The 19,376-nt window shown below is 30.9% G+C and overlaps 1 protein-coding gene and 1 pseudogene across 1 annotated transcript; one reads left to right on the plus strand and one right to left on the minus strand.

Annotated features, from left to right (window-relative positions):
• Nucleotides 1-684: 684 nt before the first annotated feature.
• Nucleotides 685-12,387, minus strand: LOC139785604 (aminopeptidase N-like). The gene is made up of 11 exons (XM_071724784.1): nt 10,317-12,387; nt 8,228-8,414; nt 7,508-7,661; nt 6,571-6,664; nt 4,303-4,634; nt 3,744-4,018; nt 3,081-3,271; nt 2,637-2,966; nt 2,456-2,528; nt 2,157-2,252; nt 685-1,968 (listed from the first exon to the last, which is right to left on the minus strand). Exons 1-11 carry the CDS (start codon nt 10,754-10,756, stop codon nt 1,831-1,833), a joined length of 2,310 nt encoding a protein of 769 aa, XP_071580885.1. The 5' UTR covers nt 10,757-12,387; the 3' UTR covers nt 685-1,830.
• A 1,456-nt stretch (nt 12,388-13,843) lies between these two features.
• On the plus strand, nt 13,844-18,034 carry LOC139785602 (serine/threonine-protein phosphatase 6 catalytic subunit-like; annotated as a pseudogene).
• Nucleotides 18,035-19,376: the final 1,342 nt, after the last annotated feature.

Below are 19,376 nucleotides of genomic sequence, written 5' to 3' on the forward strand. Positions count from 1 at the left end.
GGGAACAAGGAACAGATATTAGCGGTTAGAAATAAGAAATCAGGAATAAAGCTGGTGTAGCATTAATACACGGCTTTCGATAGGTTACAAATCCATTGCCTGTGTCATTCCCTGTTTCTGTTGCCTGTATTTTTTATCGTGCATTCATCTTTATTCTTGATTCTTTAGTCCTAATCGCTAATATCTGTTCCTTGTTCCTTATATTTTTTATTATGCGGAGGCCTTAACTGATGTTCATCACAAGTATTTTGTTTGTATGTACAGAGGTATCTATATATGTTATGGGAGCAAAGATTTCGGACGAAAGATTAATCTGAACTCAAAAGGATATTATAGTAGCTATCAAATGTTCTTTTTCGTAAAAGTTTAAAATTAATTTAAAAATATCGAAGCTAGGCTTATATATTTATAATACTCCGTTCCGAAACAGTTCGACACTTACCGAATACAGAAAAATAAAATTTTTTATTTTACTTACTTTTACGATTTTAATGTGTAGATATTAGGCAAATTGATGAATAGTTATTTAAAAATGTGTTTTATTAATATAATTATAGTTTTATTAGTATAGAAATAATATGTAAGTATACAATAATAAAATCAGTAATTATTTACGATAAGTATAACAAAAAATTAAGATATATAACTTATTGTGAGTTAAAAGTTGTAAATACATTAATATTATTTTTAATATTAATATCATAGTACAATTTTTAATATTAATAATAACAGATACATATATGATATATCTAATATTATTTAATATTAATATAATAATGATTACTTTTTCAACGTTAATAATATCAAAAATAGTAATAATGAAAATGTACTAAAAGTATTAGAAATAATGAAGAATAATTTAACAAATAAGTAATAAATAAGTAGTAAACGGCTTACTTAAAGCTAAAAATAAAGATAAATGTTCAGAGCAAGAGACATTACACGAATTATTCTGAGACTTACTAATTATATGCTTCTTGTTTCATAGATCCCGCAATCACTCGAAAATACTTACTTACATTTGTTTTACAAGTTTTTACAAGATTTACAAGTACAAAGATAGAAAAGTAAATTGGTGGTAAAGAGAGTATGTCATACAAGATTTAAATGTAATGTTGTAAACACATGTTTATCGATTGATAGATTGTTCTGTTTTTGTGATAATAATTTTATAATAATAACAATAAAGTCATAAAATAACATTTATGTTCATTAATATAAAAGAAATATCTTTGGTTTACCTTTGTGCGATGAATTTATTACAAATTGAGTTAATATTTAAAAAATTAATACTCGGTCTTATATATAAATATATACTATATACTTTTACAAATTAAAAAAACTGAAATAATCTGCGCATATAGATTTATGTTAATTGTTTACGCATCTCAATTTTTTTGTAGAAATTTATATATAATCTCTCTCTCTCTCTCTCTCTCTCTCTCTCTCTCTCTCTCTCTCTCTCTCTCTCTCTCTCTCTCTCTCTCTCTCTCTCTCTCTCTCTCTTTCTCTCTCTCTCTCTCTCTAAAATTACAGTTATTGTCAAATTTTTTGAATTATATCCGTATTAAATTTAATTTTACCAACAACATTTTACACTTATAGACGTATTCTCTTTACAATATTTTTGAAATCAGTACGACAACTTTTCGCGAAGTTTTATATACCCTACCTACATTAAAAAATACGTACAACATATTATTTAAAGACATATGTCCTAGAATAATATTTATGAATGTCCCTCATACTGAATATTTTTTGAGACATGCAGCAATAATGTAAAATGTTATCTGTAGTAAAAACAGGTATGTCTCGCTATACTACAATCCATTAATTCCGTACAAGATATTGAAAGTAATTTAGCTGATTCGCAATTTCGGACAAGCGTGATTTTATTTTTTGTTCAGCAGCCAATAATGCCTCATCCCATACATTCACCCATTTGTAATGATTGAGAATTTCATGTCCCTGAAATAAATTATTCTGATGTTTAAGCAATAAACAATAATAAATTGTAATACTTTTGGAATCTAACGGAGATACAATTATATTATATTATATTTTTTATATAATGTTACTTATATGTGTCATGTATAAAGATAAATATCTAGAAAAATAAGAAAATACATATAAAGTTTTGTATTCGCAAAATATACCTCTTTCATTGCTTCTTGATATTCAGGATCCCATTCAGGATTAATCTCAATAACTTTTCCTATAGCCTTCCTTTTAAATTTCACAAATTCAAGTACCTAGAAATAAATTATTTTAACATTAAACATAAATAAGCGTTTCGTTATTACTTCGAAGTATAAAGGCTTGATGCAACACTAGTTTGGGCTCTCAGCGCAATTATGGGATGCGATATAATTAAGTAATCGATTATTAAATAAGTAAGTTTTATAATAAAGTACTTGTAAAGTGGAATAGTTTTTGGATTAATTATAAAATTTACCTTATCGAGTTGTTCCTTAGACTGCACATTGTTAATAATATTAACTAATGCTACTCTCACATCATTTTCGTCCCTATTCAATCAAACGACAAGTTTGTAATGCAAGTATGTCTTATAAACATTTACTACACGTACATAAATTATATAAAACATGTTTTTATTAAAGAAAAGCTTTTATTACCTTATCATTTTATCAAAGTTTTTTAATATATGTTCTAATACTTTGTTATCCTTTGCATTCTTTGCAACAGTAAGAAAAAAACTTTTCACAAGGTCTTTGCGATGCATTCTTAATCTCTTGGAGTCTGGCATTTTTAAATCACAGATATTCAATTTATCGAGTATTATGTTTAAGTAATCGATGATAATATAAGAAGACGCAGAGCAAGGCAGATATTCTAACAGTTTATTATCCGCTTTAGTCATCCATGTATCAAATACGTCCCGTCTAATATTATAATTATTCGCCAAACCATTACAATATGCCCATTCTTTCCACCATGGTAAAAGTCTACACAATACCGAGAAAGAATAACAAAATGTAGAAAATCAGTTTTTCATAGTTTCATAGTTTGATCAAATTTATTATATTATATAAAAAATATGATTATTCAAAATGTTATACCTTTCAGTGTTATTCAAATGCCGCTTTAATTTAGAAACGGCAGCAGCCTTGCAAGTGGAATGACCAAAAAGACATGCCCATTTCGCAGCTTCTTGCCTCAAGCATTTAATAAGATCATTAGGTTTTTCATTACGTTTCTCGGTATATGTTATATTTATAAGAATCTCATGCAAAATGTCCCGCATGTGTATCTAAAAATAATGGAACAATTAATTTGCAAAGAATGTCTAATAACGAAGATTAAACGTGATGTTATACGAATTTATGAAACATATATGTATATATGCGTAAGTGAAGTATATATAAAGAAAATGTTTTTATATGTTTACCTACATAAAATATATTGCAGAAATAAATATGTAAATTTACTTTATAATACAAATTTTAATGGCATTTTATGTGTGTGATATGTATGTAACGTCTAAAGTTTAAAAGTTTAAATTTAAATAAAGCTAACTTTATATTTCTTTAAAGCTAATATTATAAAGACAGTATAATTAAATATCCTTAATTATTTATATGTATTTAATTATTGCTATATATATTTAATTCTCGAATAGTTTTTATGTAAATTATTTATATAAAATTGTTTTTTACCTGTAACACGAAGAAATGTAGTTTAATGCACAAAAATTTCCTTTTACAATATTTGTTATTACGTACCTTTATGTCTGCACTTTTCTCAAACAAAAAGAAACCAGACATATATTCAAGAGCTTTGATCATGGGATACCATGCTATAAAGTCTGTCTCTCGTTGTAGATATTTCGTTAGTTCCAAAAAAGTGGACAAGGGAAGTTGATCATTCATTAGAAAATAAAATGCATCATCGATAATTTGAGCACGATTAAGCACGTGTATTTTTGTATATTCGTCAGATGTTAAATAATTGACAATCCGGTCCCAATATACGGCATCGTAATTGACACGATAATACCCTACCATAAATTAAATACAATTTGGTCACTAATTACATATAACGAAATGTAATAAAAATGTTTACAGATGTTAATGTCTTTAATGTAGTATAATATTAGAATAACTTGCTTATATTTTAATCATAGAAATATTGTAAATTATTAACTAAAACACTATGTTATTATTATTATTTTTAAACACCATGTTGATTTAAGTTGTGCTTTAAGAACTTTAAGCTAAATTTGCTCATACAAGGAAATAATCTGAGAAAAGACAAAGAAATAAATTTAATTATTATATCTACCTGTTTGTTGCATGTTGATTATTATCCAACCACTTACATTTGAGGGATGTATAATGCTAGCAGTATATAGCCATAGCGGAGTAATATAAGGCGAAGTGTCATTAAAATTACAATGATCTTGTGTAGTAAATGTTACAGGTATATTCACCGTTAGTGCATTGTTATTAAAGATTTTCACGTTTACAAGACCAAATTTCGTGACGTTTATCACAGGATAATGTTTTAGTTGTGTCCAAGTGTTCATCATATCTTTTATATTAAATTTGTAGATACTATTTGAATTATTTAAAGCGACTTGCATGGCGGTCCACAAATCATCGAAATTTAAAGAGCTGCAGAAAACAAAAAAACCATAAATATAATATAATATTATAATATAAGGTAAAATGGGGTATACATATAAAGAAGTAAAATACAAACAGAGTAAGAAATAGGAGAGAGAACATTAAAACGGAAAAATATGGGAAGAGAGAAACAAAAAAACAAGAAAGGAGAGAAATAGAAATAAAACAAGTGTACAAGTAATAAGAAGTGTTGCATAACAACAAAGTCAGACGAAAATTTAAATAATATAATATCGTGAAAATCACATAGATCGGAAGGACAAAACCTGAAAACAACATATATGCATGAAAATAAAAAGGTGTAATCTTTACAAAGGAAGACAAAAAAATAAACAAAGAGAAAAAATTTATTAAATTTATAAGAAAAAATATTTATATAAGATAATAATATAAATATAAAATAGTAAGTACACTGCTAAAAAAAATTAGGGGATTACTTTTGTCAGTAAATTTTTGCCGATTTTTAAACTATAATTACTCAGCGAATAATTTACGTAAAAAAAGTTAAAAAAAATTTTACATGGCAAACTCTCTACTATAAGGTGCTTTTGTTCAATTTTCACTCAGGTTAATACCCAAAGGCGTGGTCAAAGTACGGACTTTGCCCTTTCAAATGAAAAAAAAAGAACTTTGTCCTACGCCGATTATTTAGTGAGATATCGCAATTTAAAGTAACCCCTGTCTTTTTACAATTTTAGCACGATAGCGCCGGCATTTGCGTAACCTGATGTGCACCACGGGTATGTTGCTCAGTCAAATTTTGCACATCATGTATATATGTGTATATGGAGTGTACATATATGTATGTGTGTACATGTAGCGGTTTTTTTTTAGTAAGAAGTATTGCCATTTATTCGCCATATTACGCGCATCGCCCAATCTTGATCTCATATTGATGCATTTTTTTACATCAGATTACAGAGGCACTGTGTCAAATTTTGAATAAAATTTCTCAATCTGATGTAAAAAAAAATGCATCAATATGAGATCAAGATTGCGCGAGGTAATACGGCGAAGAGTGACAACACTTCTTACTAAAAAAAAACCTCTACACGTACCAATGTACACTCCATACACATACACATACACATACATACGTGATGTACAAAATCTGACTGAGCAACATGCCCGTGGTACGCATCAGGTTACGCAAATGCCGGCGGTATCGTACTGAAATCATAAAAAAACAGGGGTTATTACTTTAAATTGCGATATCTCGTTAAATAATCGGCGTAGGACAAAGTTTTTTTTTATTTTAAAGAGCAAAGTCCGTACTTTGAGATGGTATTAATCATTATGTTCGTCAATTTATTTGTTAGGCGGTGAAAGACTGCAAATTTCAAGATTTTGAATATCTCAAATACGTTCTTATTCAAAGCTGACCATGCCTTTGGGTATTAACCTGAGTGAAAATTGAACAAAATCACCTTATAGTAGAGAGTTTGCCCTGTAAAACCTTTTTTAAAACTCTTTTTTACGTTAATTTATTCGCTGAGTAATTACAGTTTAAAAATGGGAAAAAATTTACTGACAAAAAGTGATCCCCTAAATTTTTTGAGCGGTGTATTATTTTGCAAAAATTGCGAAGCGATTATAACTATTGGTTTATTCATATTTCTTCACTATGATATCTTCCCCCGATTTACTTTAAATAAGATGCAGTGACATTGTAGACTAAGAACTTTCTGATAATGCAGCTTAAAATAAATGTAAAAATGATAAGCATAATGGTTCTAACTGACTGACGGAAGAAGAAGAATATCACTAATAAATAATACACAAAATAATAAATAACGGTTTCAGAATAAAGAGAGGAATAGTATAAAAAATAGAACAAAATAAAATTATATATTTATAAAATTCTCAATTATAACACTTATTTTTATGTCTATAGAAAGTAATTATTACATTAAACAATACTTACCTTTTATTTTCTCGATTATTAAGAAATATCTTGATACCATTCCAAAAGACGTCATAACCCAATGCATGTTGCAACATACGTAATAGAGCTGGTGCTACAATGATACATGTCATAAAAGAATTGGATAAAAGGTATTTTTTTATATATTTAATATAAAAAAAAATATATTTTTTTAAATAATTGACAATTTTTCAAAATATTTCCTCGTGTGCATAGGTACAATCTGTACAATATATAAATTGCATCTATGCACACGAGAAAATATTTTTAAAAATTTGACTTACACCACTATGGTTTTTACCCCTCCATATATACATATAATAACTTTATACGAATTTATCGACCGCAATGTATATATACAGGTATATATATACAGGGGTAAAAACCAGAGTGGTGTAAGTCAAATTTTTTTAAATATTTTCTTGTGTGCATAGATGCAATCTGTACAATATATAAATTGCATCTATGCACACGAGAACATATTTAAAGAAATTTGACTTACACCACTCTGGTTTTTACCCATCCATATATATATATATATATATATATATATATATATATACATTGCGGTCGATAAATTCACAAAAATACTTAATTTCTTAAATATAGATAAATTTAAAATTCGAATTATGAAAATATGTTGTTATGTTCTTTCTATTTTTATAGCAAAATTAATTTATCAAGATATAAAGTGATAAATTTGTCTATGATGGTTACGAAACGACAGATTCTATCCAATTTCTGCAGACGACTATCTAACTTTATATTTTATTATTAAATTCTGTTATATATTTGTTTGCATTTTGTTGACAAATAGTAGACACTTTCAAAATCAATTCACAACATATTTAACTATCCGATTACTCTTTTCATTTTTTTACGTAATTTATTTTCAAGAATTTACAGACAGTTTTTTAATTACACTTGTAAATTTTACCTTTGATGTAACAAGAAAAGAATAAAGGTGAATTAATTGTAGCACTGTTGGCTTCTAACATAAGAGGCTTCATTATGGAATCAGTGTCCAAACGGAAAGATTCTTGTTGGACCTGAACTACAAACAGATCCCATATTCGGAATTCTGGATAAATCTGAAAGCGAAAATTTTGATACGATTAATTTTGATGATTGGATATTAAATCAGAGAAGGTATACTTGCATTGTGAATTTTAAATAAATATAGAATCTTTCAATTTTATACAATCTTTTCTTAATAACTTATTTTTCACAATATTATCGTAAAAGTGTCTTCTTTTTTGGAAAACAAAATTAATTTTTTAATTTCTTTGTAGAACATCACAGAAAGATATCAACAAAGAAATCATTTGCGAGAAGCTTTTACTGTCTTTTTTGTATATTATTACATTGTTCTAAACGCTAATAACTATGTCGGAAAGCAATTTGATAATTATTTACTTTAGGGGATACCACGCCGATGACTTTGATCTTGACATAATATATTGTCAAGAACATGACCTTGAGTAACATTCAAAAGGTTTCAGTCGGTGGTCATTGTTTGTTCAAAAGTTATAAATAAAATATTTGAGAAATATGCTAGATTATGTTAGTGCTAAAGAAAGTATATTAAATAAACAGTAAAGACATCAATAAAGACAATTATGTAAGTAAAGCAGTACGAAATAACTAAGAAATTTACCTTGTTGATGGTATCTACTGCAAATAGCGTAAGAATTCCCTCTCTCAAACACACAGGTTGAGACAACAAGGAAAAGCCGAATAGATTATCTAAATATTGATGTGCTATCGCATGTGCTACTAATCGCGCCACATTTATTTTGCGTATAACAGGGTCAAACTTTTCTTCATAGATTATTAGAGTTTCCCTAAAAATTATTTTCAAATATAATTATAAATACACGTTATAATTATAAAATAATAACATGTAATTATAAAAATGTACGCCAAGTTTATAAATAACATTAGAGATATAAACATTATTAAATAAAAAACTAACTGTTTAAAAATAGATATGAAATCAAATTAATTAGCCAAGTATTACTAAGCAAATGTAAATCTAAAGAAGACAATTTTCAAAATATTATATATGTCTAATTAATAGTATATTAATTTATTTTTCTACGATTTTGTATTGTAATTTTACACAAATTTCTAAAACATATAAAACAATCTTGTAATCAGGGAAAATATAGAAATGTAATCGTATTTAATTCAAAAGTAAAAAGATTATTGTACATATACAATATTATATTTATTATATATATATATATATATATATATATATATATAATAATTTTATCAATGTTTTCAAAATATTTAGATTAATTAAATAGTTAATTATTTCTACATTACTCCACTTCATGCCTTTCATGTTATTATAATATTACATCTCTGAAATGTATTTATTTAGGATACATTTATAAAAAATTATTTTTTTAAATTAAGAAATAGATATAATTACACTTTTTATTGTATTTGGTAATGAAATATGTATAGTAATCGACACGCTATAATTTTCTTGTCGATGAGATAAAAACAATTTTAAACATCTGGAACTATTACTATAAGTACTTAAATCTATTTCTTATTTATATAGAATTTAAATAGATTTTCTTCATTATTATACAGATTGGTATATAATAAAAGATATTTCTAAGATGTAACGTCGGCGTTATAACTCAAATATATATCAAACATATGTAAAGAACGAGTACGAAGCCGTGACAAGGTGTTCGTGTTAAATTAATTTTAATAAATAACATATTTTCCAACCGTAGTTTCTGTACAGTTATTTAGATGCTTAGCATCAAATTAAATCAAAACGATTTAACCGATTTTGCCGCTAAGTAAAAAAATTACATTATCGTACATTAAGATGCGCTACTTTTGGCCTCACGCGAGTGCTCTCTAAGGCTGCGGTCCATTTAATGTTACAAGTGCTTCGAAGCGTTCTTTTTCTTCTTCTTTCTCCATTGAAAGAAAGGAGAAGAAGAATTGCTTCGAAGCATTTGTAGCATCAAATGGACCGCAGCCTAAAGAGGACGATGGTGGAACAAATCACCAGCAACAGATTCTCATTACTGTAGCGATATCCCATTATGGGACCTCTCCGAAATAATAATTTCACATTAGGTTTTATTTTTATAACTTTTGACTACGATAAGTTTAAGCATGACAAAATTTTGTATCACAACTTTGACCTCCACTTATAATGTTTATCCTAACGCTGTAAATGTGACAACGGTTTTATTTATTTCTTATTGTAAATGCTTTGAAGAAAAGACCAAGTACAGTCGAAACGTAAACTTACAGCAATTTAAAATACACGAATTGCTTTAATCACGACAACTTTTTTTTAACACCTAACTATTGCTCGATATTTGGCCGTTCTTTTCTCTATTTAGCTTTTGCTTTCATCGAGCGGATCTCACTTTTTTATTTTCAAAAAATTTAATTAGGGGGAGGAAGGGGTTTTTACGACTCTAACCAGAGCTGTATTGCAAGTCTGACAATTTAATCGGCGCGTAGTTTACTACGATTAAAAAAATATGTTGTTTATTAAAACTAATCTAACACGAACACATCAATTGTTATGGCTTTGTGCTCGTTCTTTATATGTTTAATTTTTAATTATTTGAGCCTTTCAAGATTATCAAATACAATATATATCTTAATAATTAATTATGTTAAAAATAGTATCTCTTCCTTTCTGGATAAAGTTTTTTAATTTACAAAAAGTATTTGTTTTATTAGTGACTTGTATTTACCTATAAAAAACAAAATGCAACTTAATCATGCCCTCTTGGGAAGAACCTGGTATTGCGACATGGTTTAGTTTTGCAAGCCCTTCGCAACGCCTCCATTTAGATTCGAAATGTAGTGTGACCCTTTCAATAATCATGCTTGCGTATTTTAAATGAAATTGTGGTTGATATCTGATTGAATGAAAATTGATCTTTTTATTTTTTACAGGATTCAAACGATGATTGGATACCACAATCGCAATGAGATAATAAGGGGGAATTGAAGGAGTTTTATGGAACTTCGTCATCTTTCGCGTATTGTGTTTGCGTCTCTCCGTCATTAGTACAGGCATATTCGACAAAACCTTGCGTTCACTATTATGCTCTATAGAAATGCTAAATGTCGCCTTGAAAGCCGTTTCGTCCCAACATGGGAATGTTCGTCGAGCTCCAATTATTCCCATTCCAAGCAACCATCTGTCACATTTTAACGATATGCTTCTTTAGATAATAATAAATGCTCAATAATTTCGTCGGATTAATAAATTGGCACATTTATTAATGGCTTAGAGTAAATATACTCTAACAGCAAAAGGTGAGTGTGCAAAATCATGTAAAATATTGCTGAAAACAATTTAAGTATTATTGCTACAAACATTGCGTAAACATGATTCGTAACTCTATGAGTCAGGAATCATATTTAATGGTGCTTTTGCAAGAAAGACGTGAAAATTGTTTCTATTTTAGTAATGTGTAAGCTATATAGGTATACATCAATGGAGTACTTGAGGTGTAAACTGTTGCCGCAAAAATATATTGAATAATTAAATAAATTGTTGCTCGAAACAAACTCAGTTGCTAAGCATTTATAAACGCAGTTTTACTTGTTATTTGTAAGCGCAAACACTCGTCACGAATTTACGCATATATATTTCGTACATATGATAGGCGTTTCTCTCTCTGATGACAAAGAGACACTACGCGCTGCTCTCCACCAATTTTAATGAAACATTTAATGAAACTTGTAGAAGTTGTAAAAGATACTATGTACTGTGTAGAAGATACTATGTAAAAGACATTATGAATAAGCTGGTTTTTTGAATGGGCCCTAGGAGTCGAGTTATAAGCTATCATAGGTGGATCTTTCGGCTGTGTATCCATATTAAGCCACTTACCTTCTACCCTTGCAATTGTAATGAGACTTTGGGAAATGATTTAGGCAATATGCCTCAAGATTATTTAAAGCTAGTCAAATTTACTGTAAAATTTCTAGGAGCACCAGAATTTAGAATCATTATTGGTGGCTTGATGGGGTCTGCCGCTTAAACTAATAATTACATTTGTATGTATTTTTATGAGTAATGTTTCTGATTGTTTCCACAAAATTGCCCTTGTTTGCAACAACTAACAGCGGCTGAGTGCAGTTTTGCTACTTTTTCACCTATTCGTATTATCTATAAATTAATTTATTCGTAGTTTTACTTTATTACTGATTAAATAACAACTATAAACAACAAATTTATTTTTTAAAACAATTTATGCACAGTTTATGTGCAATGTATCAAGCAAACAAGGCTTGAAACAGTAGCACTTTTCACAGTTTAGACAGGAAACCCCACGAAGCCCTTGAACAATGATCCCGAATTCTGGTCTCCTAGCAATTTTGCAGCAAATCTAACTAGCTTTAAATGATCCTGAGGTGTGCTTAAATCACTTTCCAAAGTTTTATTTCAATCGCGAAGGTAGAAGGTAGATAAGCGGCTTAATATAGATACGCAGCGGAACAATCCACCTATATGATTGTTTATAACTCGGCTCCTAAGGCCCATTCAGAAAAACGACTTTACAGGTATTCATTACATAGTATCTCTTACAACTCCTGCAAGTTTCATCAAAATCGGTGAAGAGCAGCGCGTAGTGTCCCTTTGTAACTAAGATAAGTGCAGTTAATACAAGATAAATGAGTAATAATATTTAAATGTGTACTATATTATCAGTGTATTGCTATTATTATATTTTTTGTACAATGTTGTAATAATATTAATTTATATTATTATTAAATAATATTACTAATAATATATTAAATAAACCCAATAAAAAATGTGGCACGTGTTATTTATAGCTCTACAATGAATAAATTTAAAATAATTTATATAATTTTTAAATATTATTTTAACAATTTTAACATTATTTTTTAACATAAAAATTCTAATATAATTTTTTTTAGAGCGAATTTGATTGGACGCACTAGTACATGTTAGAGCCATTGTACACTGATCTCATCTGAGTGTATAATAATGAAATGCAAATATATCGAATGATAAAATACGTACTTCTTCAAACAGCACAATAAAATATTTTAATGATTTCGTGGTTTAACCCTCTTATACAGGGAGGGACAATAGTAAGTATCCAATTTAAACTGTCCATAAATATTTAAATAAATAAAAATTACAAGATTTTTTTGCATTTTTTTAATTCGGATCTTTAACTTTTGTTACAAAATATTTGGTTAAAAAAGATATCAACCAAATAACCCCCTGTAGTAACTCAATTCTGTAACTCTTAACGACAATGTCGTTACAATGAGTTACAGAATTAGGTCTTTATGTTCACACAAAGTAGTACTTTTTTGGCATTTTTCGCGCACAATCCCCTTTTTCTTGTAAGGATACTTGAAGTTTAGAGTCTATGCAGACAAACCACAGACACTGAAGGAGTTAAAAAAGAATATTTATCGTAAAATATATCGAATATAAACTCAGAAGTTTCGACACTACCGTCATGAAAAAAATGATAAAAATTATAAAACACAAAGAGACCTAATTATTTTTATTCAAGAGACACGGTAGTGTCTCGCGCCAAGTACACGCGGAGCGAGACCGACCGTGACTCTTTTACGCGACGCGACGAGTTGCGAGTACTCGAGATGTTGAGATCTCATATAACGAGTGAACGGATCAAGTTTTAAGTAGGCTTGATCGATAGCTTGGGTCGATTTGGGGGGGGGGTTTCTCTTATAATATTCCGCTACGTGCCCTACGAGCGGAAATATTGCGACGCAAAGTCCAAATGTGAAAATTTATTTTTAAGATACTACTTCTACTTCTACGTCGACCGTCTCTCATGCCATGCCATCATTTCATTGGCTGGAGTCGCGTCCTTTTCACTTTTTCGACACCAGGGCGGTGCTAGTATCGCCAGTTTCGATATGCACATTATACGTGTGTGTACACTGTGTACTGCGCGAGTGCAGATAGTGCGTTTAGCGCGCTGTCACACATCAGTCAGTTAACCTATCTCGAGAGATACGGTAGTACGCGCGGAGCGAGACCGACCGTGACTCTTTACGCGACGCGACGATTAATTCAAGGTAATTGTTTTATGTAATTATCCTATAATTATCTTATTCTATATATTACTGTTACTTATTTTATACTGTTTACTTTACTACGTTTACGTGAGTGTTTACATACAGGTTAACCTATATTAGGTCTGTTCTTTACAGCTGAACTGGCTGCACTAGTTCAGAGTTCATCCTTTTCCTTCCAATGTGGTGTAAAAAAGATAACTCTGAACTAGTACAGCCAGTTCAGCTGCAAAGAACAGACCTATTATATATTGACGGCAGGGAGCTGATACTGAGATCAAGGAGCCTGTTCACACGAGGCGTTTCTGCAGCGTGATTGCGGCCGCGCGTTAACGTTTGCACGAGCCGCACGCTGTCGCGAGGTAAGGTGCGACAACGCGCGCATACGCGCGTACGCGAAACGGCAGTAACACCGTAATCGTGCCGGCGATATACTGAATTTGAATTGCTTTCTGGAGATTTCGTATCCCTACATCGTGTTACCACCGCTGCCGGAAAAGAAGGTTCTCTACGCTTGGCAGAAAGTGACGACTGACACGTTCGATCCCGACTTCGTTGATCGCAGAAGAGCTGGACTCGAGGTACGTTTCCGATTTGCAATTATAACAGTATCGTGCGATGAATGTTGTACTAACCTCAAAGTCGGAGCATCCTTGCTCACCGCTACGGGATCGACGTAAAGTTTTAGCGGATTTTAATCTTCCGAATTAGCGTCGCAACAATATTAGTCTTCCATTATCTATTGCCTCACAACTTTTCGATTTTAATATTCTGTAGCTGTATAGTTATTTGTACACAATCGTGATATTTATTAATATACATCAGATTGTTCATGTTTTTGTGCTGTTACAGTTCTATGATTTAGAGGAACTGTTTCGTAACGGTGGCCCCGTGCCAGATACAAATTACATATTCCTGGGAGATTTTGTCGATCGGGGCTACTATAGCTTAGAAACGTTTACTCGTCTGCTCACACTTAAAGCTAAATGGTCCGACAGGATAACGTTACTACGCGGTAATCACGAATCTAGACAAATCACGCACGTTTATGGATTTTACGGTAAGTGCGCAACGATACTTTCTTTTCTGGGCTTTTTTTTACATTTGTGTATAATGAAGCTTTGATTTCATTGGTCTCTTCATTTTCTGTTCTAGATGAATGCCAAAACAAGTACGGCAATGCTAATGCGTGGAAGTACTGTTGTAGGGTATTTGACTTGCTCACAGTTGCTGCCGTGAGTATTTGTATAAAAGATTTTTTATAACTTCACTTTTGATTACGCTCGAATAAAATTCTGTTTTAGTTAATTGATGAACAGGTTCTTTGTGTACACGGTGGATTGTCTCCAGCTATTAGAACACTAGATCAAATTAGAACGATTGAACGGAATCAAGAGATTCCACACAAAGGTATTAATTGTATAAAGTGATATGTCATTGCAAAAGTTACATAATAATTTAAAAGTTACATGACTGGATATTTACTGTTATTGTACAATAATAATAAAATATCGTTGCTTAATTGCCATATTATAGGTGCTTTCTGTGATTTGGTCTGGTCAGATCCAGAAGATGTAGAAACATGGACAGAGTCCGCGTGGTGCAGGCTGGCTGTTTGGCAGCAAAGTGACTTACATGTTCATGGAAGTGAATGATCTTAAACTCATCTGTAGGGCGCACCAATTAATTCAGGAAGGTATGTCTTTGCTCAAATATTTCTGTCGTAGATTTTTTTAATCTCGGAAGTATGTATTGATGACGCATATTTTTATCATGCAGGTTATAGGTACTTGTTTAATGACAAACTCGTCACAGTGTGGTCGGCCCCAAATTATTGTTATCGATGTGGTAACATAGACTAGTATCATGCAGTTCACGACAGTGGATCAGAGATCACCCGTGCTGTTCCAGGCAGTGCCTGATTCCGAGAGAGTAATCCCACCTCTAACGCCCACTCCGTACTTTTTGTGATCTATCTTAGTGGCTCTTCTGTACGGATGCGGAAGAGAAATGTCTGTGTCTAGACTCTACGGAATCACATGATTTGATCGGCCGGATCCAGGCTGGTACCATGACAGACCCACACATTCATGAGAATATATCACTGATTATACATATTACTCTAGAAAATTTTGATTCCCTTAAAAGAAATTATTTGATGCGTTCTACGATTAAAGTACGATACTTAGAGAGGACTGAATTGTCGTGTGATTGATCTTATTCAGGGAATGTTCTTTAGATTTTTTAAGAACTTTATCAGGTTTTACATGTTGTAAAGCTAACTTTTATATATCTACATAGTATCTGCCATTGCATCAGCCTGATTTTTGTAGCTCGAAAAAAAAAAAGAAAACGATATTTTGCATCAGAGCGAATGTGAACATTCTGTGGTCTAGACGCTTTTGCTGTCTACTATGTACATTCTGTAGAGCATTCATATCTCAGAGCAGCATTCTGGACTTTAATGTTCAAAAGACTAAGAGCTTTTAAATAATTTATGAGCGCGAATAACGCAAATAGTCCAGTGCTGTGTGTGAATATAAAAAGAAAATATATCACGTTTAAACATTCCGGCAAAAAGTACACTCTCTGAGTACAGTGAATGCTTCTCTGACATTACAATCGTTGTGCATAGAATTCAGATTTATTAAAGCGTGAGCATATATAGTACTGTTAAGGTCTTCTTGAACATATAAATGATCTGTTGCTGGTTTAGGTACTGTGTGTGCTGCGTACCGTTCTTTTTTCTTCTAAATCTTCTAAATGCGCAATCGGTGTCCTTAGCAAGAATCGTAAATTCGGCTCTTTTTCGCCGAAGTACAAATAGCGTGTAGCAGTAGCCAAAGTTTTCCTGCTTAGGTAAGGAAATCCGGGATCGTTATAGCATCTGTAGAGAGTTGTCTTATTATTTTTATGTACATGACATTTTTTTACGCTTAATTTTAAGAAATTCCGAGCTCAAATATTGTCTTTAAACTACCTTGACACACATTGATGTTCTTTTCAAGAAAGATATCCACCGTTCGTTCGTCACACACACTTCTCTCTTCTATATATATATATATAGAATATACATATATATATATATATATATATATGTACAAAGCAATATTTTCAAATACTATTGCATCCTCCGAATCTTTGTACAATTTCCAATATCGTATGGCAAATCGCTGTCGTATTGAATAATCGTAATTAGCTAATTGTCATAAGTTCATTAATGTAGGGAGCAACTTGAAAAGAAAAAAAACCGAGACCCTTAGCAATGTGCCTCTAAATTAATAAGCGTTTGTGTAATATTATAATGATACGATATTGATATGACATAATTAATGGAAATGCACCGGCCATTGCGTATCATAAGCCTGAATTCTGACCATCGATTTTTGCTAGCTCACGATAATTCCTAACCGATCACAGACCCGACAAATACGGCATTGGCATTGTGGCACAGGCTGTCAAGTTGAGACTACTCTATTTTGAATTTTGTGATATAGACCGAAGGAGGCGTGTGCAATGGTCATGTCGATGTTTATAACGACTCTCCTTGTCGCACCATTCGAAGAGGTGTTTTGCGAAGACCCGTTATTCCAAGAAATGTAATAAACTTTTGAACAGTGCCTTCAGAACTATAACACGACGGTCTACTAGAAGTATAAATGCATTCTTACTGACAGATAATCGATAGACGAACTAACATAAGGACGAAGAATCATACAAATATCAGAGCTTAACGGAGAATGTGTATGAGAAATTTTTTATCATCTTTTCTTTTTATTCTATTTCATAAGCCTTCCGCTATTGTTTTGGAACGAGCCTTTGCTTTTTCGCGAAACTTTTCTACGATATTTACGTTTTACGATTTTACTACCTTTTAGGTCTACTCTTACAATTTTACATCACGCGCGCGCGGTATATTCTCTATTTGTACTACATTTATTATAACGTACAATTACAATTGCGCGATACTTTACGCGAGTAATGTATTACATTAGGTAGAGAGGAGCGCATCTAGAACGAATTGGGACACGGAGCTTGCGTTACAAACTCGACTCGCTACATTTGCAGCCTCCGAGTCGTGAAACGGTTTCGCAATGACGGGAATGCCCTACGTGCGGTACGGATATCATTAGAAATCCTTAAAAAAAAAGAAAAGAAGTATTAGCCTCTGTATCTATTGGGGTGTTCGCGGCGTTTCGTTTACCGGAATGCTTCTGTCTGTGATCGCTTTAATCTTATCGAAGTGTCCAAGCGCTTGCAGCGACTCGATATTAATAATCGGTAAGCTCGCGAGAGATACAATGAAGTACTCTAACGGACAGTACATTAGGTAGTGCAATAAACAATACAATAAAAGTATTTCTTACTGAAATATTGACGTCTTTTATTCGTGCTATTTTATTTTATTAATTACAGCTAATCTCTCACTCTCTGTGTCTCACCCCACACTCTCACACTTCTCACGTTCTCGCACGCGCCGTTCAAAAGAAGTAAATCTACGACGTACACACACACACACACACACACACACACACACACACACACAATATATCTTTCGAAAGTAGAGGTTTTAAGCTTTAAATTTAAACTTCGTTCATTTTTAACAAAGTTACAGCTGCTTGAATTTTGTTTTTAAAGATAAATTTAGTGTTCCTTTAATTTTTGTGAGAAATGTATAATTTACTTTTACTTAAATATTATTAATTTTTGTAAATAGTAAATTTATGTAAATAGTAATTTTTTGTAACGAATTACTAATTTGCTAATTCAATAAAAATTTAATTTGTTGTTATTGCTAATTTCGTGAATAATTAAAAAATAAAAAATAAAAATTTTTTATAGATCCTTGCTTAACACTAAAAAATGGGTGATATCAGTACAAAATTACCTTTTTCAAAAAAGGTAAAAAAAGGCGCCAAGTACACGCAATGTATTTTGTAAATTCAAAAATCCAATCTAAATGATAGCTTTATTTCTTCTTCACAAAATTATGTTACCTAACTTAACTCAAGTAACATGTATTTAAAAAAAAATGTGTAATATTTAATTTCTCCTTCACAAAATTATATTACCTAACTTAACTCAAGTGACATGTATTTCAAAAAAAGATATGAAATCTTTAAATTAAATTGCGCCAATTGCAAAGAGATTATTATATCACAAAATTGCGTTACCAAACTCAATCCAAGTGATACGTACCAACCTAAGTGGTAGTAGCCTTATTTCTCCTTAACAAAATTATATCACAAAATTGCGTTACCTAACTCAACCTAAGTGATATGTTATTTCAAAAAATATATGAAATCTTTAAATTACGCCAACTACAAAAAGAATATATATATTGCTTTGAAAAATAATTGTAGTGCAACTACTCTTAAAAAATAAAACAAAATTGTGTTACCTAACTCAACCCAAGTGGTATGTATCTTTGTATTCCTGAGAGTCTTTCTATCAACCCAAATGGTAGTAGTTTTAATTCTTCTTGGTAAAATTATAATATTACAAAGAATCATTTTAATTACAAAGAATTAAAGAGGTAACATTATAAAATAAAAATATTTAATTAAAATAAAATAAATAAATTTTTCTTGTAAAAAACTTGACGCTGCTTTTTTAAGGTCAATCCAGACAAATTTGCATAGCGCATAAACATAAGCGTAAGAAATTGATTGATTCATATATATGTGCAAAAGGAAATAGACCAATCTATCTCT

This window comes from Temnothorax nylanderi, unplaced genomic scaffold (assembly GCF_030848795.1).
Source record: "Temnothorax nylanderi isolate EJ_2023f unplaced genomic scaffold, tnyl_v1.0 TNYL_tig0840_pilon, whole genome shotgun sequence".
Classification (NCBI taxonomy): Eukaryota; Metazoa; Arthropoda; class Insecta; order Hymenoptera; family Formicidae; genus Temnothorax; species Temnothorax nylanderi.